Source organism: Montipora foliosa, unplaced genomic scaffold, assembly GCF_036669935.1.
Source record: "Montipora foliosa isolate CH-2021 unplaced genomic scaffold, ASM3666993v2 scaffold_412, whole genome shotgun sequence".
Lineage (NCBI taxonomy): Eukaryota > Metazoa > Cnidaria > Anthozoa > Scleractinia > Acroporidae > Montipora > Montipora foliosa.
The window spans coordinates 1,405,001-1,430,000 of NW_027179715.1; the positions used below are offsets into that span (position 1 = coordinate 1,405,001).

General features: G+C 40.2%; 2 protein-coding genes across 2 annotated transcripts in view; one reads left to right on the top strand and one right to left on the bottom strand.

Annotated features, from left to right (window-relative positions):
- Positions 1–2,163, bottom strand: part of LOC137988295 (uncharacterized) — a 3,426-nt gene extending 1,263 nt beyond the window's left edge. The window contains exon 1 of the mRNA XM_068834331.1: positions 1–2,163. This exon is cut by the window's left edge and continues 1,263 nt beyond it. Within this exon, the coding sequence (XP_068690432.1) occupies positions 1–2,163 (2,163 nt within the window).
- Positions 2,164–7,444: 5,281 nt separating this feature from the next.
- Positions 7,445–21,996, top strand: LOC137988296 (putative leucine-rich repeat-containing protein DDB_G0281931). The gene is made up of 4 exons (XM_068834332.1): positions 7,445–7,449; positions 12,747–12,946; positions 16,115–16,240; positions 20,362–21,996. The coding sequence occupies exons 1-4, from the start codon at positions 7,445–7,447 to the stop codon at positions 21,957–21,959; spliced, it is 1,929 nt and encodes a 642-aa protein (XP_068690433.1). The 3' UTR covers positions 21,960–21,996.
- The last annotated feature ends 3,004 nt before the right edge of the window (positions 21,997–25,000 follow it).

Sequence of the window (25,000 nt, forward strand, 5' to 3'; positions counted from 1 at the left end):
GCCCTCGTTGTCGATGAACGGGTCCAGCTTGTAAATAGCACTGTGGAACTTAAGGTTTTCTTTATTTTCTTCGCCTTGGGTTTGCTTGTTTCGTTTCAATGTGTCAATCTCTTCTCGGAATGCACTTGCTTGAAACGAACGAATAATGAGAGCTCCAGCAACCTCTAAATCGTGGACACTAACTTCACAAGTTTCTTCTTTGGCCTTGTTTACACGATTTTTCAACTTTTTCACGTACTTGATGCAGATCGCTACTGCGCGCTTTGCTCTGAACCAATCAGAGAATCGCTCTATCCTTCTAGAGATGTCAGGGTAGCGTGTTTCCGTGGTTCTTGTTGCCATTGCCGCTGACCTTTTAACTTCTGGGTCATCAGGTCGGACGTCGTGGCTGTGGTCAACCTTGTCGCAGTTTGACCACTCGTTCTCTTTCTTCCATAAGAATGTTGGTCCAAGGAGCCATCGGGAATCTTGCAGCTCTCGCGCTTTCATTCCTCGAGACGCTTCGTCAGCGGGGTTATCTTGTGACTCCACGTGCTTCCACTGAGTGGCGCTGGTGCTGTCTTGAATCTCTTGGACTCGGTTCGATACGAATACGTGGAAACGCCTGCTCTCGTTGCTGATGTAGCCCAGAACCACTTTACTATCGGTCCAGAAGAAGTTTTGATCGACTAAGTAATCGAGCTCTCGGTGAATCTGCTCGCTTACCCTGACGGAGCACACGGCTGCAGTTAGCTCTAGGCGAGGTATAGTCACCGGCTTAAGGGGGGCCACTCTGGACTTGCCCATTACGAAGGCGCAGTGAATGCGTCCGTCTTCGTTTACAAGACGCAAATAGCTACACTGTCCGTAACCCTCCATGCTTGCATCTGAGAAATGATGCAACTCCGTTCTGATCACACGATCAAAGTTATCAGGTTTGAAACACCGCGGGATCGATATGCTCTCCAGCTGCATCAGTTCTGTTCGCCATCTTTGCCACTTGGCTTTGATTTCGTCGGGGATGGGATCGTCCCAGTTTAGGTCCTGTCGACACAGCTCCTGTAGGATGGACTTGCCTTGTAGGAGGAGTGGGGAAACAAAACCCAGAGGATCGAAGATAGAACTGATGGTGGATAAGATGCCTCGCCTGGTACACGGTTTGTCCTGGAGAACGATTCGGAACTGAAAACAGTCCGTCTCCACGCACCACTGAACTCCGAGCGTACGTTCTAGGGGAAGTGAGTCGAGGTCCAGGTCTATATCCCTTACGCCATCTGCTCTGTCGGACTCTGGAATTTCCTTTAACACCTCTTTGCTATTTGACACAAACTTGTGTAGATTGAAACCGCCTTTGTCGCACATCACCTTTGTGTTCTTAATGAGTTTGACTGCTTCTTGAACTGTGCCTACGGACTTTAAACCGTCGTCCACGTAGAAGTCATTTCTCAGAAAGTTCGCGGCAGTCACACCAAATTCAGCTTCGTGGTCGTCAGCCGTAGATTTTAGCGCGAAATTTGCGCAGCCAGGGGAGGATGTGGCTCCAAATAGGTGGACTGTCATCCTGTACTGTTGTGGTTCTTTCGCTGTATCGCCGTTCGGCCACCAGAGAAAACGCAGCAAGTCCCTGTGTTCTTCGTTGACTCGCACCTGATGAAATATGCCCTCAATGTCGCAGCAGAAGGCGACTGGCTCTTGTCGAAATCTTGTCAGCACTCCCACCAGGTTGTTCGTCAGGTCTGGTCCTTGTAGCAGGTTTTTGTTCAGAGACTGATTCTGGTAAGTCGCGGCGCAATCGAAAACGGCTCTAAACTTCTTCTTCTTTGGATGATACAATCCATGATGTGGTATGTACCATATGTTTTTCTTGGCTCTGTTGGTCGCGTTTTCGGTTGGTACTGCTTCGGCGTAGCCTTTGTTGATAACTTCGCTCATGAACTTAACATAATCTTCTCGATATTGCTCGTCGCTAGCAAATCGTTTCTTTAACTGATTCAGCCGTCGAAGCGCTACTTCTTTGTTGTCTGGGAGGCCTATGGCTTCGTCTCTGAGTGGAAGAGGGAGTTCATAGTGACCATCGTCAGTTCGGTGAATACCATCTTTGACTATTTTTAGGAATTTTCGGTCGTCCATTGAGAGACTCTTGGCGGGCGTGCCTTTGTGCTCTGCGAAATCCTGTTCAAACATCTTCACTATTGCAGTGACGTTGATGAGTTCCTTCGTCGGCTAGTTTAGCACGAAGTTTATTCCTTTATCAGCAGTATCACGTGCGATCTCTTTAGCTACGATCCTGTTGCAGGTGACTACGCTGTCTTCATCCGTTTGGGTGTCAGGGGGATTGGCCGGTCCAACTATACACCATCCAAGGAGAGTTCGTACTGCATAGGGGTCTTCACTTCTTCCAGCCACAATTTCTCTTGGCTTGATAGCCTTAGGGCAATTAGAACCAATAAGCACGCCAACATTAAGGCTCTCGTTGAGAGGCGAGATCTTTTCTTTAATTTTTCTCAGATGAGGCCACTTGTCTGCTATCTCTGGAGTGGGGATTTGATCTTTCCTCGATGGAATTGAATCTCTGGCGTATGCTTTTGGCAGATCAACTTTAGCGCGCCTGTCGGGGCGCTCAACGACCAATCCGTCGACTCGAGATACTGGGACAACTTCACGACCATGCATGGTGCATAAGTTGAGGCTAGTACTAACTCCATCAATGCCGATCTCGCTCTTTAATTTGTTCGTTATAAACGTTGTGTCGCTCGCATCGTCCAAAAGCGCATACGTTTTGACTTCGTTGCAAGGGTTGTCTTTGTGGTACAGGACGACTGGCACAATCCGGCACGTGGTAGCAGAGCTCAACACACCAGCAGAGCTGTTAACAGTGCTAGTAGCATTTGAGTGTGCGGACTCATCGGCGGAGGGTGGCTGTGGCTGTTCTGTGGGACCTCGTGGCGGTCCAGTACTTGGTGATTGCTTTGGTGTGGTTCCATGCAGTAGGGTGTGGTGTTGCTTCCTGCATTTATCGCAGGTCGACCTGGATCTGCACTCTGATGATACGTGATTGGTTTTGAAACAGCTGAAACACAGGTGCAATTTCTTTAACATTTCAAGCCTTTCGTCCGCTGTGGCTCTATTGAAAGTGGCACACTTCGCTATGAAGTGTTTATCCTCACAGATGGGGCAGGGTGGTAGACGTACTCTTGTGGGCGGTTGCTGTTTCTGTTCGCTTCCCTTTCCAAGATTGGCGGACGTAGCGAACGACTGGCTGGGATCAGGCCCACCTTGAGGCTTGGTTTTTGAGAGCCGGCTGTTGTCTCTGGCAGGGCCGTTCTTCTTTCGCTCCCTTTTCAACACGTCGGGTGGAAATATAGGGTCGTTAGCAAGCTCTGCTTCTTGTTTGACAAAGTTCGCAAAGTCTTTGAATCCAACGAGTTTTTTATCCTTTACTTGTACTTCGTGTGCGAATCTACACCATTTAACACCTGAGTACGATGGGAGCTTAGCACAAATGGACTGTAGAATCTGCGTGGAATCTAGCTCAGACATTGACTTCATGGATTTCATGGCCTCTTCACATCGGATTAGGAAATCGGAAAACTCTCGCAATCCCTTGCTATCACCTTCATTGATTTGCCGCCAATTTCTAAGCCTTTTCTTGTAATCTTCTGAGACTACCACAGGGTTCCCAAAACGCTGGTCGAGTAACTTTCGTGCCTCGGTATATGCAGTGTCAGAGTTGGTTGCTAAGAAACCTTTAATCGCTTCGTTTGCTTTCCCGCTCGTGTACTTTTCGAGAAAGAATAGCTTGTCTTTTTCGGCGGAAACGTTTGCTGCGATGATACTGTCAAATGCTGTGACAAAGGCGGGGTATTCAAAAGAATCACCGGAAAATGATGGCGGCTCTTTGACAGGAAGATGAAAAGTTTTTTGCTGGTTAATCAAGAGCGAACTCAATTCAGTTTGTCGAGCTTGAAGACTAATTAGTTGGTTTAAGGCGAGATTCGTGTTTGAAAATTGTTCACCATTCTGAGTGCTTGTTTGTGTACGAAGGGCCTCCGGCGACGCTTTCGGAACAAAGGGAGGGCTTTTGGGATTCGTTTCGCTTTTGGCGGTTTCCGGAACTGTTGTCTCGTCGGGTGACCACTTGAACCTTTCGTCTCGTGTGGTTTCCCTTTTAATGTGAACGACTGGTTTGGATTCTTCATCTAAAATCCCTCTAAGTGCGTTCTCTTCTGCTTTGGCCAGAGCATACTGCTTTTCTAATCGGATGCGCTCAAGTTCGGTCTCCCTTTCAAGAAATTCCATTTCTATTTTTGCTTTCGCGGCTTTCGCAGCGGCGTCGGCTCTTGCTAAGGAAACGGAACGTAGGGAGGACTTACGAGAGGAAGATTTTGATGTGACAGATCGCCTAGATTTCGCGGCACTTGATCTGGATTCGGCGTACGATGCTCTCTGAAGAGACTGAATACGTTCGCAAATTCTCATTCTATGTTCTGTAAATTCACGGTCTCTGACGTCAAACCACCGGTATGAGTTTTCCCTTTCCGATTCGGTCTCGAGTAATTCGTCAAGGGCTTGATGAGCTTCGTTAAAGTTATCTTTTAATTTATCTAGCTGATCGCGGCCAGCTTCCAAGTCGTTCAATGTTATTTCTGCTGTATCACATAGCCTTATTACCGATTGAGTCTTGCTTACTAAGCTTCTAAAGGCACTTTCTCTGTTTTTGCGCCTTGTGTCCTTAAGGAACTCTTTTCCCTTTTCGGTAAATTTTTGTTTTCGGCGAGCGGGAAAGGAACCCTTTAATCCTATCTCTGATCTCGCGGTCGGCAATCCCTCAGCGAGGTTTTCATTGTCATAAGAAAGGCCTTCCGGTGCGGATACAACACTCATATTTGTTTCTAATGTTAGCTCCACAGTGTTCAATTATCAATGGCAGGCTTTGAGTAGCGTTGCGATGTTTTACTGTAGCGTCAGGCTCACGGCGACTGTTGAAGAGCCAAAGGTCACGAACTAAACAACTTGTCGCGATGAACGTAGCGAGCGGGAATGCTTTACTAGTCGAGTAAAGTCAGGAATCACGGGTTGACACTGATTGTTGGTGATTTAATTGACGATAATCGAATGTAAACTGAAAGACAATGCGAAATTATACAAAATAATTACTAAATATTTGCGGATTACCAGGATAACAAATGATCACGAAAGTGTAAGAGGAGTACACATTCCAATCATAGTTTAACGAGGACAAGCTAACAAGCAGCTAAACTACGAATAAACAAGCAAAATAGACAAAAATTGAGACTAATCAAATCAAGGTACTCGTACGAAGTCGAATAGCATATGAAAAGAAACATAGATAACGGCGAAGACAAACTACCATTTAAAAACTACGAACACGTGGTTACATTTTAGCACTGCTTACGGAAGTGCAATGACGAGTGAAGCATAAAGCAGGAGAATGAAACCAAAATACTGGAAATGTCTACAAACACAAAAGGGAACTAAATGTATTTTGAATTTAATGCTCGAAGAAACAAAGGCTTGGGCGGTGTCACGTGGTCGACTTGAATTCCACACGTGGAGGGGTCCACGTAGTATTTGCACTAGAAAAACTATTGTCCGAGACAAGTGCTTAAACAACAAAGGTATTAAAGTAATTGCACTTACACATCGGTTCCCGCTTGAACTCAAGGGCCAAGGGTGAGTTGATGAACTTCCATTACTATTGAAGGCGCTCCAATCAAGGTAAAAACTAACGAGGACTAAAGGCTAGTGGCAAGATGCCGCTATTTGTACTAAATATTTCAACGGGTGGCTAATGACGTAACACTAGATAATTAAAATAAGCGAATCAGAAAGAATCACTTGTAATCACTACGGAAATAGATGAGTCTCGTTCTGGGGTCCTTTACAGAGAGAATAAAATGGCATTTTTCACGTGTTGTGGATGAGAGGACGAATTTAATAAATAGTTATGAGAGTCCGTAGGTTTGTAGTGCACGCTAGTAGCTAAACTGTTGCCATTGATTGAAAGTTTAATGTCGAGGAAAGCTAGTGAATTTTCGGAAAATTCCCAGGTGTATTTTAGAGCCGGGTGGAAAGAATTGACTGCAGTGATGAATTGGTCGAGTTCCTCTTTGCTGGATGAAGTAGCGCTGACGCAGTCATCGATGAAGCGTTTGTAAAGATCAGATTTTGGTCCGTGGTAGTTAGATTCGTTTCTCGGCCAACAACACAGATCAAGTACCATAATACTTCGGTACTTTTCTCAGGGAACAAATGATGAGGCCGGAAGAAGACAGTTTCGGCTGTGTGCCTGTTCTCTCGAGAAGCGATCACTAAGGTTTTCTGTTTTTTCTTTCGCTCTAGTTGTTTTTATGACAAACCTTTTAGTTTTTGATGTTTTCCAACGCGGTGCTTCTTTTTTATTTTTGAATAATGCCGAGATTTGCTTGGCGATATTAGACCCGGACTGGACTTGTGGCTTATGAATTTGGATAATTCTGAGTAATTGAATAGAGAACTGAAACTTGTGAACCTGGAATTGTGGAACTTGTTCTTAGAACATGAATTAAGTCTCACTGGAGTACAACTTTATGGAATCAGGACCGGACTTGGAATTTAAGAATGAAGTCTCAAGAATAAAGTCTCACTGGAGGGTACCTTTTGAGCTCAGGCAAGGAACCGGACGTTGAATGAAGGAATTTTGGAACGATGTCTCATTGCGGGCAACTTTAGAACCGGAACCGGACAAGGAATTGGAATCGATCAAGGAACGAACTTTTTCGATTTTTTTTGTACTCAAATGAAATGATTGTAATTTTGCAGGAACCCTGAATTTTGGAGACTCAGAAGGATAATTTTGATTTTGCTGAATGAGTGTTTGAGGAAAGCAAGTGAAACTGTGGGCTTTGAATAAAGAAGAAAGAAAAAAATGCAACAATAATAGAGTAAAATAATAATGCAAGGCTGGTTGTACGGCTGTGAGGATATATATATTTTTTGTTAAACCAATATTTCGTCAAGCATAGCCTGACTTCTTCAGGAAGTAAAACGATTTGCCGTTAGCAATAAGTCTGCAGTGCAGGCGTATTTTCGAGCAAGTCGAGCGAACGTTAGCCGACATATTGTTTCCTTCGTGGGGAGGGAGATCGAGGGGAACAAAGAAATAATAATTTCCAGCCCAATCTCATCGAAAAAAGTTGGGTGAGACTTTTGGACATACACAACTTATGGTAGCGAGGGTAGGTCGTGTCTTCTTTGAAGTAGACGTGGAATGAGAGTTCATTATAACGATTTTGCACTTGATGCAGCTTCGTTGGAGTACGTTTTTCATTTTGCAAACGTTATCTGGCATTCATCGTCTAAACTCATTGCATGTATGTTTTCATCATGATGGTTCCGTAAAGTCATGTGATCAAATAGGCGGGAAAGAGACACGAGCCTTCACTTTTGCAGTCAGCGTCTAGCAATGAGGTATCCAAGGGCCCCTCCTCTTTGTTAAAACGTTTTTCCTTATATACAGTTTTCATTTCGTGAAGTAATTATTGGCCAAATGGTGTCAATTGATAATTACAGGGACTTTTCTTGTTTTGTTTGTTTGCTTCGGAGGGAGAGGAGCAAAGGCTTTAGTGTCTTTCCCGCATTTGTGGCCGTCAGCTTATCCACAATTCATGTGTTCAACTCACATCTTTTAATGGCCCATTTGTGTCAATTTACAGAGATTTTATCATATGACCCATTTGTGCCAATTTACAGAAATTTTATGGCCCGGTTGAGTCAATTTACAGAGATTTCATCGTGACCTTAATGTGTCAATTTACAGAGATTCTATGGCCCAGTTGTGTCAATTTACAGAGATTTTATGGCCTGGTTGTGTCAATTTACAGAGATTTATCGTGACCCGGTTGTGTCAATTTACAGAGATTTTATCATATGACCCATTTGTATCAATTTACAAAGATTTTATAGCCTGGTTGTGTCAACTTACAGAGATTTTATGGCCTTGCAATTGTTGTCGACAATTAAAAGGGTGTAATCTTGTGAGGCCCTCAGACCCCGTTCAAATGGAGAAAACTTGTCCCGGGTAGAAGGGTCGCTCGCCTACCCGAGATGCCCTGGACCAGCCAACTTTTCCTACATTTTCCTATAAACTGCGGTTTAACCGCGCAACATAGCAAACCGTTTACATGAGGAAAAAAAATGCTTCGGCTAGAGCGGAAACCCACCTAGCCTGGTCACCCTATGTTGACAGTAGGGTCACCCTCCTAGCCCGGACAACTTTATTCCATGTAAACAATTTGGCTCGCCCAGCTGGGTCAACTTGGTCAATGCGAGATGATAAACGCATGCGTGAGTGCTATCTTCCCAGTCTCCTGATGATCGAAACTGAGACGGGCAGCTCTTGACTAGGAGAAAAAAGTCAGTTCGTTTCTCTCATAAACGCTAGCTACCCGGCTGGGAGGGTGATCACCTTACACAGAAAACATTCCTCCATATAGACAGGGCCTAGAACTTGATCCAAGTCGAACTATTAAAACACATACTGATAGGCATTTTTTTCGTTGCAACCGGCGAACTTTCGATAAACCGAACTCAGTGCAACATGCAGGGCTAATTCAACAGTCTGCCACATAATTTAATTAGGTAATAAATATTCGACACTCAAAATCAGTCGTCAACAGGGCGTATAGATTTAAAGACATTTGGTTACTTAGACAGGACGCACATGATGATAAAGCGCAAATTACAGACATTTCATGAGACATGACCAAATGGCCTAAAATCTTTGTAAATTTTCGATTTATAGTCGGACATTACTAAACAACGAAACACTGAAACAGCGAAACAACGAAACGAAGCACGAAGCACCAAAACACCATGTATGACCCCACCATACATTGAATACTAGCCGACAAAGGTTGGATTTGAGATTAACATCGTTTTAGGCCTAATTAGGCCTAAAAAGTTATTGCTCCTAATCTCAGTCTTAATCTGAATCCTAATCTTAATCTCAATGAATTAGGAGTAATAACGTTGTAGGCCTAATTAGGCCTAAAACGTTATTACTCCTAATTCATTTAGATTAAGATTAGGATTATTTAATCTCAAATCCAACTTTTGTCGGTTAGTATTCAATGTATTGTGGGGTGATACATGGCGTTTTTGTTGCTTCGTTTCGCTGTTTCGTTGTTTAGTAATGACCTTAATAGTCTGTAAATTTCAATTATTTTCTCTTGTTGTAGCTCCAATAAGTTATAAACATTTTACAAATATTTTATATCGCTTTACTCAACAAAACTCTTTAAAATATCTGTAAAATAAATTTACAGAGATTTTATAATCATGGTGTAAAAGTGTTAAAGTCTGTAAATTTATTATTTACAGACATTTTATGAAGTCTGTAAATGGTCCAAATTTTCCAGTGGATATTCGTGTCCCGTGTTTGCCGTGATAATTTTAGGATGTTTGTTGGAACGTCATGAAAATCTTTGCCGCAGGTAGACTGTTCGACAGCACCGAACCTTTGTAGGTAAAGCTACCAGATATCAAAATCGTGTTGACTTGACAGCTGGGTACATTTTCAGCGATTTTTACCACTTATCAACTTATACTAAGTTTTCCCGCTTGATTGCTGATCTCTATTATAAATGAAAGATCTTTACCTAGACACTCAACGTAATCGATGTGGTTTTGTGGTTGTTTTAACTGTTTTTTCATTTAGAACTTTGCATGGAGGCAAAATTGGCACCATCAAGTTTAATGAAGACTGCGTTGTCCACCTGTGAGTACTTTAAAAGTTAATTTACCTGTGGATCCAGACTGTATAGATTTCATTATGACTTTACACCTACAGATCGAGAGATTTAATGACAACTGTCTCAATTGCAGAAGTGGAGCATTTGAAGTGAACATCATGACGATGCTTGCAAGAATCCATTTCTATTGTTCTTCCACGCTTGAAGTTTATCCTGGGTCGTTTTTGAAGTGACTTACAACAAATTAAAGTCATTGATTTTAAATTTCCACCTGATTAAGCAACATAGGATCTCCAATACCACCTCACTCTTTCAATGCAATCAGTCAGGCCCGGTTGCTCGAAGCATGGTTATCGTTAACCAGCGTTAACTACTGCGTTTACAGCCCATTGGTTTTGAAACCTCTCAACGAACGGTTGGCGCTAACCAGGCTTCGAGCAATCGGCTCCAAGGGTTTAAGACTTAAAGCGTACAGTAATGTTTCAGTGGACAAATTTAAGTATTTTTTAATTTTTTTTTCTTGCAAACCCACAGCCTTCAAGCCAATAATGAGGCTTACTTGACTACTCATTACACTAGAGATTGAACATAGTTTTTGCGGAATTTAAAACTTCCACTTCTGTGCAATTGTAGGTATATCTGACATAACATAGAAGCTGCAACACTTTGTCACTCTTATAATGTACACAATTAGGGGCCAGAAACTGCAAGCATATAACCTCTGATATTTGCTTCTTAGCTGCTGTACAAATCATAAGCTGAAAACGGTTTCATAGGTAACTTCTATATTTCCACACATACAGCAATATAGAATTAATTAATAATACATTTTATACAGAAATGTGGAGGTTTGCGAACGAAAACCCTCAGGGTTAACAGTGTTCGCACACCTAATCGAGCATTTAAGATTATTATTATTATTATTATTATTATTATTGTTATTATTGTTATTGTTATTGTTATTGTTATTGTTATTGTTATTGTTATTGTTATTGTTATTATAATTATTATTAAATTAGTAGACTATAATTAGGTTAATTGATACGTTTAGGATGGAAAGTAAACAAAACAGGAAACAAAGCAAAACAATAACACGATACAACTACAACTAAACAGGAAATTATTCTGGGGATTCGGATGTAAGCAGATAATCATCTCATTTCTAAAGCTTTGGAGAGAGGAGGTAGCATTTCTTGATTTCGTGAAACAGGAGTCATAAATATCAAGAAGCAAGTTATTTTGATGTTTGTATACAAGCTCACCCATTTGTAATTTAGTTATTTGAAATATATTCAGTATACTTAATCTAGCAAACAAGGGTCTGCTATGATCTCCCCAGCCTGATTGCGTTATAATCCTTAGGGCTCTTTTCTGTAGCAGTAGTAAAAAAATTAACTTAGTCGGCTGGGAACTTCCCCACGAAACAGTGCAGCACAACATATGTGAATAAATTGAACTGTAATATAAACATTTCAATATTCAAGGTAAGATATGAATGAGCTTTGTAAATAATCCCAACACATTTGGCAACTTTCCGTGAAATGTTGTTAATAAGAGAATTTCACTGCAAGTCTTGATCAATAAGTACCCACCAAAATTTAGCCAGTTTGGTAGTTGCTATTTATAGGTGTACCATTAAGATAAACGTTAACGCCGCCATTGAATAGATTTAAGGCAAGTCTCTTTCCCTTGATAAAAGTAATACAGCACTTGTTTTGGACTCTTTTTCTACAGAGTACTTCCCAAATATGGCCGCGCGAAGTCAACCATCGCAAAAAAAAGTTGTTTTTTTTTTTTCTCAAAAAAGTATTTTCAGTTAGGGGGAAAGCAATACATCATTTTAAAGCTCAAAAAACACGCTTTCCAAAAACATATAACTTCTTTACAGAGAACTAAAATATTTTATAAAAAGGAAAGTTGAAGGAAAAAATAAGAATAAATAACGCTAAAATCAGTTTTCCACACAAATTTGGTCATTTTAACGTTAATTACGAATTTTTATTATCGGAAAATTAAAATTTTCCGTATTTTATCAGCTTTCTTGGACCAAAATTTGACAGAAGCCTGATCAGGCACAAATATTTTCAGAACTTTTTTCAGTAATCCGATTAGCTAATCATCAATCTGTTTAACATCGAGTCCCAGAGAGCATGAAGTTCTTTCCTCACCACAGCTCATGAAGGTGTCAACATGGGAAACTAGAATATTAATGTCATCAGCATAAAACACAAGGTGAATGAATTGTGATACAAATTGAGCATCGTTGACATAAGCTTCGGCCCCAAAATTGAGCCTTGACTGGGAATTCTAGTTGAGTTTGCTAAGGGACCGAATCTGTACCATTTACCAAAGCATATTGCATTCACCTGCTTAAGTAACTGCGGAACCAATCTGCTTCTTTCCCCTCGATTCCGTAATTAATTTATTAAATCGACCTTTTTAAACTTAAAATCGCTAAATCAAAAGTTGCCATTAATAGTAAGCCTTACATAGTTAACTGATGACAACCCTTGAGATTGAGAAGGGTTACTTCTTCTATGATCCAAAATTTATTAAAGATCCATCTAAAATTAGCTTATTCGAGGAAAATTCCGTGGCTTATACTTATCCGCGGCTATAATGGAAACCAAGCTTTCCATGTTATGGGCTCCCAGCTTTGAACTAAGAGTTCCCTTTAGTTATTTGGCATTATTGGCGTAAATGTCATGTCGCTTTAATCAATTATTGAAATCAAGTACTTTGGGAATAGCTTGTAGCTAAAAGCAAACGGAGGAGACAGTTTAGAGCTGGATAGAGGTAGATTCTATTCTTTCTATTCTTGGAAATTAGGAGTAACTTTATATCTAAGGGCGTTGTCCTGATTGTGCAGGAGGGTGTGACCTTTTCGTTCATGAATTAACGGTAATAAAGAGGCAAGACAGTACTGCTTGACTGTGAAAGCACCTTGTTTCTAGTGTATCCTGTTTCAATGACCATATTACATTAGAAGAACTGCTCATCTATTTTGAATTTCAGGGGTATAGAGAAAGATGACTCCGAATTTATAGACATCTCAGATAAAAGTGCTTTCCTGAGAGGACCGCTGCGCGAGGTGTTTCTTCAGGCTGGATTCGCCAATTATTATGATGAAAGTGGGTACAAGCTTCTCCCATGCCCGCCTGGTACTTTTGTTGATATCTCTGACACCAGACCAAGGTGCAAAGACTGCCCTGCTGGTAAGCTTACACAGGTCCTATGCATAAAATTAGCTCATTCATGCGTAGAAGAATCGAATACCAAAAACCATTTTAAAGTGCGAGAGTTGCGTCTTAAATGTATGAATTCAATATTAAAATGTATCAAATTGAGTTCCCATACATGAGGGTTACCAGTCAGTCATTGCATTAAAAATCGATTGATTAATGGTGCATTACTAACTTTCCCATATGACGAATTCTTATTCTCATTCTCCTTAATTCTCAGTCAGTCAGGTCTTATCTTTATTCCCGGTACAGTTCGTGTGGTCAGCGGGTATCTGTAACCTTACGTATAGTCATAATTTCAATAAACCATCGATTGATCCACACTCTCCTGTTGGGCTTTCCTGTTATAAGTAGCAAACCTTTTGTACAAGTTCTACACGACGCTCTTTTGCGGAATTCGCAAGTTGCAACAAAGGTACTCGATGAGTGTGCATAAAATGTTACATTTACAATAGAAACAAAATGGATCCTTCTTTGAAGACGCTATTCAGCAGATTCCTAAGATAACTAGCAATACGGTTCACTCGACCAAAGCACTCTGTTTATTTCACAAATCATATTGTTTACCTTACAAACTACTGCTTAATTTTTCATGCGCTGTTTACGATTCTCATTATAGTTAATTTGTTGGATACTCCATATAATATCACATAAAATATTAGAATGATAACGAAATGGGTACTCGCCCGCTATAACGACATTTCTAAGCTTACTAGCTTTAATTAAGTTTTCTTCACCATCCACCTGCAAAACTAATCATCATCGCCGAAGAAGGTAGTTAAAAATGTCACTAACTTAAGTAAAGAGTCCACTTTGTTATTAATTGTTATTGTTGTTAGTTCATGGCTGAAAGCATAGTTAATAGAGGGGACTGGTTTTGAAGCTCGGCAAACATCAAAAGACCAAACAAATTTGCCAAGATTTAGGTTGGAAAATCCACGACCGTGCTCAATTTTTTGCTTTCCTCTCATACACTATGCAGAAATTGGGTAACCAACACGTTCCTCTTGATTAGTTCCTCATTGTGGAGTAGTTAACTATTGTGTTTTGTGTACTGTCATGGCCAAAAAAGAGAACAAAAACCTACAAAAAGAAGTTTGTCGAGTTTCATAACCATTCCCCTCTATTAACTATGCTGGGAGAAAGCTACTACTTAGATTAACATAAAAACGTTCCTGTTATAATTTTGATAGTCTTTAATTGACACCTATTATAATATATATGCTGCTTTCGTAAAATAAAGTTGTGATAAATTCGTCTCTTCGTTACCACTGTTATGTTTTACAAAATAACAAATACTCCCAGCTAGCGCTTGACCAAAAACGTTTGTGCAACGTCTACTCCAGATAGTTCTCGTAGATCACCTTTCACATGTTTATTACTTTTACCAGTATTTTATTGCTACACTGTCACGGCTGCAAGTAGATATTTTGACCTTTCCTCCACACCTTGACTCTGTTCCAGGTAAATCCTAAGAAATGGCGCAGTAGAGGGAACACTCGCCTCCCAACAATTTGGCCCGGGCTTGATTCCCAGACTCAACTTCGTATGTGTAAATTAATTAACCATCCTGGTAATAGTAGGTAGGAGTACAAGAAAGGAATCCTTAAGACGCCGGCAGAGGATCAAGACAACCGGACTTGCTTAAAGGCTTATAAGCAAATTCCTTAACGTCATCATGACTGACCTCATGAAAGTTATTTAATTCAGCAACGTTGGTAAACAATTCATTATCATCTGCTAGCGATAGATCTGTTTCGTGCCACAGAGGAAGTGTGAATCTTTTCAACTTTAGCAGTGAAAAAGTCAATATTTTTAGAAACAACACAACACTTTATAAATTTAAAAACATGTTTCGACAGAAAAGTCTGTCATCTTCACTTTAAATTACAAAGTACAGAGTTGAACTGATATAGTGTGAACCAAAATGCTAATTAACTATAAGAACACAAGGAAACATGACAATGTAAAAAAAAAAAATTACAAAGAAAGCTTTAAATTAACATGATAAAGTTGATGACTAAGTGTGGGTTTCTTCCATTGAATATGAATGGCTTTTCTTTATCTTAAGTTGGAAGGTGGTAGAAGCGTGATCTAGGATACTGAAACAGTCATTAGAGCTCAAAGTGCGGCAATGCTCAGAATTCTGTAAATGTTTAAAAACGTGCGAGGTCCTATCACTAAAAGTGTGCTCACGTACGCGCGTGGAAAAATGCCGGGTAGTTTCCCCGACATAGCAGGCACTACAGCCCGCACACAAAAACTTGTATACCACACCTGCACGGAGCCCACGACTGACAGGATCATTTACACTGAACATGTTGCCGATTTTAAAGGATGAGAAAGCTAACTTAATATCAATATTATTACAATAACGTTTGGCAAAATGGCGAACCTTTTTCTGCGTGATAAAAGAAAAAGGACCAATGTAAGGTAATTTAAAGTAAAAGGTACGTGTAGTGTCAGAGACGGAAGAGGGAGGATTACAGCCATGGCGAGTAAGTGCGACGTAGCGATTGATAATGTTTTCAACTAGATAGACTTGAAAAAGATTCTTCTGAAGGATTTTGGTAAGTTTCGTAATGTCCTCGTGAAAAGCCAACCAAGTGTTGTTGATCTTATAGGTTCTGTCAACAAGCGTGCGAATGAGACCCAGTTTGTAGGAACGCGATGTAAAACTAAAGTAATTTATAAAAAGGCCCGTGAAGGTTTTCTCACGGTAAACACTAGTGACAGGAAAATGAGTGTCATTGTTGATCAAAACATCTAAGAAAGGTATCTTATGATCTACTACTTTTTCCATAGTGAATCTGATGCTTTTGGGTTCCTGGGGTTAATGTAGTTGAAAAGAAATAGCAAAATAATATCATCAACATAACGTCGACGCTATGTTGATGATACATTTTGTTTATTTCATTCGGAAAATCAAGCGCTATTATTTTTCAACTACATTAACTATGTTGTGCTTTATTTTTGTGCTTTATTATATCATTATTATTATATGATGATGATGATGATGATGATTATTATTATTCCTTTTATTATCATCATCATCATCATCATCATCATCAATGTTAGAAGTAGTAGAATTATGATGCATTGCTGTATCGTTGTGCATGATATTATCTAATTGCTCCACAGGTGGTTATTACTCCGACACTGCGGCTTTTGTCAGCGACAGTTGCCAGAGGTGTCCAATTGGCACGTTTGTTCACAAAAATAAGGCACCTGGAAAAAGTGCTCTTGACTGCAGCGCTTGTCCTCAAGGTTAGATATTAGAATACAGATACAATTAAACTAAATCCTGTAATTTAAGCAAAAGTCAATAAAGTCAACAACGCACAATCCAAAACCTTTTAACATGACAGAAAAGGCATAGTCAAGAATATTCTGTTAACTTTCAAACCAACAAGACTATCAGATTAAAATAGCTTTATTTGTCAAGTATCGACATTTAATCCCCTCTCATGAAAGGAAGGTGCTCACTAGTTCATTGCTCAAGCGTCGACGACCTTGAAAAATAATACGCCGTCTTGATGAAAAAAAAAAATCCAACAACTATGCTTCCATATGCATGTTTACCTAAAAAATATGCATACTGGGGTCAATTTAATAAACTTTTGACACGTGTAACTTACAAGTGTAGCCATTGTTTTAGAGTATGAGAACAATAGCTACACTTGTAAATTACACGTGTAAAAGGTTTATTAAATTGACTCCTGGTTTGACTAAGACTTTAATACAGCCAATACTAAAATGACTGATCTTCGCATTACTTCAAACCAATCTTCAAAATTTCAAATGCGACTGTGACTGTAGCAAAGTTCTCGCATTTACCCGCAGAGGATTTTGCCCGGCGAACTAGCTTTAATGAGAACCCGCATATTCGATGCTGAAGGACTTGCTCCTTCACTCCTAAAAAGTTCCGTTAGATGTTAATTTTGTCTGTAACAAACCAATTCTTGTCCGCGGAGCATTTCCCCTCGATTTGTTTGAATGAACATTTGTTTGAAGAACGCTATTTCAACCTCGGGCTAACAAATCCACGGTAACAAAATTTAACCTGTAGGTTAAGCCTAACCTGAGGTTAGTTTATTTATAACCTGCGTTTGAGAAACCGGGCCCTAAACGTTACTCTGAATATATCAAACCCCGCAGCACATAAAAAAGACCAGGAACAAATATAACGTTCCACATTTATCGACGATGTCACCGCTGCCTACATCCGATACCAAATTTGAAAGTTCAAGATGCCACCGCCCATCTGTGACTGTAGCAAAGTTCTCGCATATACCCGCAGAGGATTTTACCAGGCGAACTAACTTTAATGAGAACCCGCATGTTCGATGCTGAAGGACTTGCTTCTTCACTCCTAAAAAGATCCGTTAGGTGTTTTAACTCAAAGACGCCTTTACGTTTTGATATGTTCGCTGGAACGCAGCTACGATGGCGCTTGATTGCAACTTCTTCACCTTTTCGAAAGAAACTTACAATCACTTTTACAATTCCGCTCATGACTCGGCTGCATGGAAAAACAACGTACCGACGATCGTACAGGCGCAACAATCAGGGGCGCTTACCATTTAATCGGTGAGGTACTGGACACCTACCGAAAAAAATGGGAAACGGAATGAGCCGTTCCATTTGTGAGTCCATTTCCCAATGCTGTAGGAGTCTGGGTACAAATAAATGTGGCGACCAATGCCCGCTAGGCCTGAAGTAATGTAATCCTCACATAGGAGCCTGATTCTAGTCTTTTAAACAAATGGTACAGAAAATTCCAGTCGTTTCGGTGAAAGTGGGAAAAGAAGACAACCTTCGAAGGTTGTCCTTTTTTTCCGGAAAATTTTCGTTGGTGTAAACGTCCCATTTGTATTCCTAACGAAAGAACCAAGTTTTTTTTTCTAACAAGTGGTAATCGCCCCATGTTACCCCTGGTGAAATAGAGCCAGCCATACTATTTACGGTTTTCACGTGGCGTCATCAAACTTAAAATGAGGAATTGTCGATCCTTTTGAGAACTTAGTTTAATTAGTTATAAGAACAGCTGAATACTTGTCTTTTCAAAAATTTTTAGTTTGATAGGGTTTTTCGTCCTGTGATAAAGCAATTTTGAATTTCAAAGCTTTTGCGTGACACGAATTAAAATTGCGGCCGAGAATGCTGTCACGTAGATTTAAAAAATTACTTATTCGCTGAGATTTTGCAATCTAAACAGTCCTTGTATGAGAATAAGTACTCATATAGATGTTTATGAGCCCTCAGATGACGACTACAGGCATTTTATAGTAAAACTCGATGACATATTTTTGTTACCTTCGGGGCCGCCATATTTGTGCCCGTGAGAGGGACACAAAGATGGCGTCTCCATACAAAGCCTTATAAATTTGAGCAGAAACCCATAAAGGTTGAAACGTGTAACGGCCCCTTGTGTGCTGGGAAACAAGCTTCTGAATATTCAATTTGCTAAGTACCATATTTGGAACAAAAAGAGCGAGGGGTTTCCAAATATGGTACTTAGCACTGAAACATTCAACCAATCAGTTTGCACTGAATATTGGGAGGCTGTGAACGCGCGTTACACGTTTCAACCCTTATCGGTTTCTGATTTGAGTAACACATTTCTTCGAATATCTCCCGCACGAAACATCACACAGACCTGAAGCTTTGCGAGACTGTGTGAATATTCATCTTCTTTTAGCCTTAGATTCTTGAAAATATTTGTTGAATAGACCTAATCGGCTAACTCAATGTTGTACCCAATTCAAACCCTTTGGAAATAAAACGTTTTGTTCCAGGTATTTCCATATCATTTAAATATGAATGCTACATATTCATGCAAATACAATAAACAAAGAATCTTAATCCCGGGAGATTTGAATTGGGTACAACATTGAGTTAGCCGATTAGGTCTATTGTTTTGATGATGGTGTGACAGTGAAAACCGGTAATTGACATGTTAAAAGAAAAGGACGTTACGCATTATTTCGATCCAACCAGCATCCCCACATGTACATTGTCAGATTCTGTCGGTTGTCGGTTAATATTTACCTGTCAGTAATCGGCAATTTGTTTCCTGTTTTGTCGACAGTCAGTTATATTTATCGCCGTTTGTCGTTAGTCGGTTAATTAACCCCATTAAAATCCTCTAACAAAAGTCGTTGTGGTTTTAGATGTTATTTTGCATGCTTCTCGAAAGGGTTCACCAGATTTCTGTAAACATGATCAAGAAGCCAATAAGATGCGACCTTTTCGCTTACTTTTCAAATGAACACATCATGGTCAATGTTGGACTTCTGCAACAAGCCCCTCAAACATGATGGCCTAATCTAATTAAGTGGGAGCTACTTTACAATCCTTGGCAGATAAATAGAAGAAAGGTTTGCCAGCATTGAAAAAAGAGATGGATATTAAAAGAAACTGAATTCCCCACACAATTACATAAAATATTCACGCGAGGGAATGTGGGAAGGAAGCTGGTCGTAAGCAGCTTATTAAGTTTTATGATTTCCAATAGAAACCAATAAGAAAAGAAAGCAACGCTAAGGCCCAAAGGCCAAGTGAAAACTAAATTTATTGATTAACTTCATGGAGCGTTTATCGTCTCAACAAAAGCAGTTTGATGAAAAGGCAAAAGATATCTTTTCCTTCCCGACTTTTCTAACTTTTCTATTTTGTCATTTAAAGACTCTCGAGCTGATATCTCGACCGCTATAGTGATTCATAATGCCAGAGAAATTACGAAGGTCTACTAGAAACCAAATGGAACTCTCGGAGTCAGGATTACATAATGGTTATCGAGGGCGCCTCCCACCACTGCAATCGTATGTGGACTCATTTCCAGACGGTCCCAACCTGACTCGACGGTTTTGCTCTGGGAGGTCCAGTTTTCTTCCCTCGCTGGCCAAAATCGACTAGCACGTTCTTTTCCCCTATTGTACTAGAGAGCCTTGCTTTACCCTCATTTATGTGATACTTAAAGCTGGCAAAAGTCACAAATGATTGAAGTGTACGCATGTTCGGGTAGTTTATTACAAGCAGTCAAAAACTCCAGTAAAATGATCATTTGCCTTTTAGAATGTCACTTCCATGAGAGTTCCCACAAGTCTTTCGTTGGACTATGCCTGAGGATTCAGTGGTGGTATCTTGCAATGTTCCAAAAAAGTTTCTTAGATCTTACGCTGCTTTCAGTTCTGGTTTTTGTTAAAAGATGTGAACTGCATTAGGGGCCTGGTGCAGAAATATATTTGTTAATATGAATGAATTATATTAAACGTTTAACTATATATACCGGGGAAAAGCTGAGATAGCACAATTAAACAACCTTTCGTCATTTTTGTACTAATGAATTAACAGATAAGTAAATTTCGCTGTCTGATTTTTCTCAGGGACAGATACAAAGTCGTTTGCTGGATTTCGAGCATGTTACTGTCTGAAAGGATTTTTTCGAAGGCACATGTTTGCAGACTGCGAGTCATGCGAACAACAAGACGGATTGGAATGCGAAAATGATGCCGTTAGTCTTCAGCCAGGTTACTGGTGGAAATGGGAGAACGATGCAAACAAAGAACTTTACAAATCCTTCAGCGACTTGTTACAGGGGAATTATTCTGTTGGAAACCAATCCATTATCGAGTACCGATACCCTCTTCCTCAAGCCCATAAATGTCCAAGACCGGAATCATGTCTGGGAGGTATACACGCCACATGCTTTGATGGATATGAAGGACCATTGTGTGAAGTGTGTAGTCCTGGATATTACAAACAGTTGAAGACATGTAAAGAGTGCCCCTCAAAAGCATGGATGATAGCACAGCTTTCCGTCATAGCAGCAGTAACCATTATAATCACTGCGGTTGTGGTTTGGAGAAGCAGGAAAGAAGCCAAGAACAAGCAAGACCGCTCCTTACCTGATATAATTCTTGGAAGACTAAAAATTGTTATCGGTTTCTACCAGGTAACATTTGGAGTTCTCGAGGCATTTGCATACATCAAATGGCCAGACTCTCTCGCGCTTATTGGAAAATATTCCGAGATGTTACAGCTAAATATTTTCCAGATTGCTCCTATCCACTGTCTCTTTCCAGATCTAAAAGTCAATGCTTTTGGAAGATTGTTTGCTGTGCTCGGTATCAATGCTGCAGTCGTTATTTTAGCATTCATTAGTTATGGCATTAGGAAGGTATTATTAAGCAAAAAGATCTTCCCGAGCCAAGTGGAAAAAGAGAAGAATATTTCCGAAACAAAGGAGCTGGTCTACAGAACAGTTTTTTTTTTCCTTTACATAACCTATCTAAGCACCTGCTCCAAGACAGCAAATGTTCTTCCCCAAGCTTGTCAAACACTATGTCTCGACAAAAAACGTAAAAAGTGCGATAAGTTTCTAAAAGTTGACTTTAATGTCAAGTGTTCCAGCCAAGAATTCCGACGATCTGTGATTGTTGCATATTGCAGTATTTTGTACATCATGTTTTTACCTATGGCTGTCTTGGTGGTTCTGTGGAGGCACCAAAGGTCTTCGAAGAAACATGACGACGGAGGTGACGATGAATCTACCCATTCCAACCATTCAATTCCAGAAATTGTCACAGGATTACACTTTTTATTCGCAAATTACAACAGTCACTCATGGTATTGGGAACTTGTTGAAACAGCTCGAAAGGTGACATTAACTTCCAGCATTATCCTGATAGGAGGTGAGAGCAGAGCCTATGTTGGGTTAGCATGTGTTATGTCAGGTCTCTATGGTATGTTCTTTGCGTACAAGCGGCCAATAGCGGATCCATTTGAGAACAGCCTGATGGTTTCTTCCCTTGCCGTCACATTCGTCAACCTCGGAATAGGTGCTGTGAGCAGAATACCAGCAGAGGGCGCACAATCCTTGGTGGACTCATATATGGACCATATCATGTTCAAAGCATTGGTATTTGGAGCAAATTTTTTGGTAATTGGAATTCTTGTGGGTAAGCATTTTGTTCGCATTTAAAATTAAATAAAAAAAGAGTTAGGAACTTGTCTTTTAATTGGATATCATTGTGTGCGGTTGTGAGCTAGAACCATATAGCAGATCACTTTATCTGGAAGATACCACGCTACAATTAAGGCACAGAATCGGTTTGTAGTTTGCAGTCCCAATTCCTTTTTGAATTTTTCTTCAGAGAACAAACTTGCAGACTTATGTTTGAAACACCCCAATAATCCTCTTTAGCTGTAGATTGATCCGGAGGTAAGTAGTCGTTTCCTTACGTTGATCTCCGAGAGGGAGGGGAGTGGCGCTATTTACTTTGCCCAATGATGTGAGCATCATTCTTAAATTTTAGGAAGCAAAAAAAAAAAAAAAAAAAAAAAAAATTGTTACAATGTAGTGACATAGTTAAGAAGTTGGTTGTTCATTCCAGAAAAGCCAAAGGAACCCACGGAGGTCCGAGTTTCTGATTTGGCACAAGAGTGAATTAGAAAAGATTGCTTATCTATCATTTTGCGGTCTTGCCCCCAAAACGGTCCCTGAGTAGGAGCCTCCACACGCACTATATCCTTGAGTAACCCTAACCCTAACCCGTATCTTTCTATTTTTAGAACGCCAAGAGTTGTTTCACTGTTTAAAATGGCCAATCAGAATAAAGTCATTGTCTAACCAAGGCAAAAAATAGCAAAAACAATGTACGCAAATTGTGCTAATTGATGTAAATTGATGCAAAGTGAGTCTCCCGCTAAAGGATTGGTTCTAAAAATAGAAAGATACGGTCAAAGGTTGTCTCAAAGGGCTTGTATGGGGGAGGCAAGCTCCTACTCATGGGCTCCTGTCCCAAATTTATTTCTTTTTAGATACACTTTGCTTGCGAAACAAACATAGGGCCACCAATACCACGTAACCACGTCACGCGTGACTGATTCTGCTATGTTCTTTTCAGGGAAATGACTACTGAATTTCGCGTGAACGCGTATTCTAAAAATAGACGTTGGCGTTGCAATGTCAAAGTGAAATTTTCAACTTTTTAGCCAACTCAAACAAAGAGTTAAGGTGGCAAAGCTCAACTATGCTGAGTGTTCTTTTTTGACCCATCATACGAGATGTGTTCCCAACGAACAAAGTAAATTCTCTAGAAATCTTCACTGAATTTCGATCGAAAACACTTCAGGATCTTGCAATATGATTGGAATACAGTGACACGAACAAACATCCGGGCATTTACAACCACTGGGGAGAAAACAGTATACGCATTTTGCAGAGTACCAAGCTTCGTTGTATGTTGGGTCGTCGTTCACTTGCGGTACCATAAAAACGTATTCACGACTTTTCTTTCTTTTTTTCAGTCCAGTACGTGAGGTATTTTTGCTGCTTTATCAAAGAGTGGCGTAAAAATCCACATTGTTCTCTTTCGTGTTGTTTGGCGTTACTTTTGCCTCTTAATGACCTCCAGAACGAAATAAGAGGAATGACAGGGAAAAATTTGCTGAAACAACAAGTGCAAAGTGGTAAGCTTAACGCGCCATCAGTATCTAGCACGTTAAAGGAGAGTGGAGCAGTAAGCTTTGAACTTGCTACGATTCATGAGCAGCCGAAAGAGTCAGGTGAATCTCGATCAGTCAACTTTGGCTTTGAAGAAAGCGACAACGGTGGCCTTGAAGAAAAAGGTGCTGACCAAGTCAAATTTGACACAAGGGATTCTGTTTTTCAGACTGTTTAACGTTAAAACTCTTGATTAAACTGACCGGTCTTAGAAATGATGTCCGTCGTTGACCCTCTTCCTTGACTAGAACTGATAAGGGCCCAAGTCTTGGGAACTCTAAATTTTGAATTGTCAATTTCTTACCATGTAGTATTATAAAGATAAAATGAACATGCAACTGACGACATCATAAAGTTGTAGAGGCAGATTGCGGAAACAAAGTCATTGTGGATGAAACAGATCGCAATCTTCCAAAAAAAAAAGCAACCTAAGCAGGGATTGACCTGAACCGATCAACAACCTGCTGTACATGTTTGCAACTTATACTGATACATAGCTAGTCGACAACATAAACCAAACGTTTAGCTATGAGCATAGCCTTTAGAGAAGTAATGAAGGAGGTAGAAGAATCTTTCATTGACCTCATATACATGTTAAAGTAATTAAACGTAAATAGTTTCAGGTTTTATAGCCAAAGAAAATTTTTGAAAGTAGTAAACGTGTTCCTTCTCCTATGCGACCAGCTGTGCCTGGAGGCCCACTTAGTGTGCCAGACTGGTTGGAGGCTCAGCGCTGTCGCCTTGATATTTTCCAAGACAGGAAACTGCGCTCCGCACTGTCTCTTCTCACTCAGGTGTACAGATGGTCGCCGGCAATATATATATACTACAGGGAAGGAGCCTGATACGGCTTAGCATCCCGTCCAGGGGTCAGTAGCAATAGTCTCAGTCGCTTCATGCTATAGAAACCGGGAAAAGCTCTAGCAGTGTAAACCCTTGGGGCTCGAGAGCGACTTTGCTTTGCCTTGCATTGTCAACCATGATGTGTAATAATCTGGATAATATCACACTTTACAGTAATCTAATTATTTGGAGCATTCAGTTGTTATGTTCTGATCAATGAACAAGCTCAGGAGTCAGCCCCTTAGTTTAGTAACCGAAAGGGAAAATACTGCTTGCGCAGCACTATGTCATCTTAAAAAGAAATTAGGCAATTTCATTGAATAAACAACATTAAGCCTTCCAAAAATGAAGTCGTGTACACCTGTGTTGACGAAGAGACTCGGTGGTGAAGATAGACTCTCCCGATTATGGAATGCTGAATTGTAAAACTATCAAATATAATGATTTGTAAAAAAAATAAATTGTCATGCATGGTTATGCCTTCTTAACTTTACGTAACCTTATCGTTGAAGGCCTTTGAAACTTACACAAGCTTTGTATGCTGGTAAGCTGCTAAAATGTTGCTAAAACTTTCTTTATAATACTAAAAAGACCTGGTAGTGACTGAATGCATGGTAGTTTATACCGCGTACTTTTGTTTGTAAAATTGCTATAGATTTCAGTTGTTTAGTTCA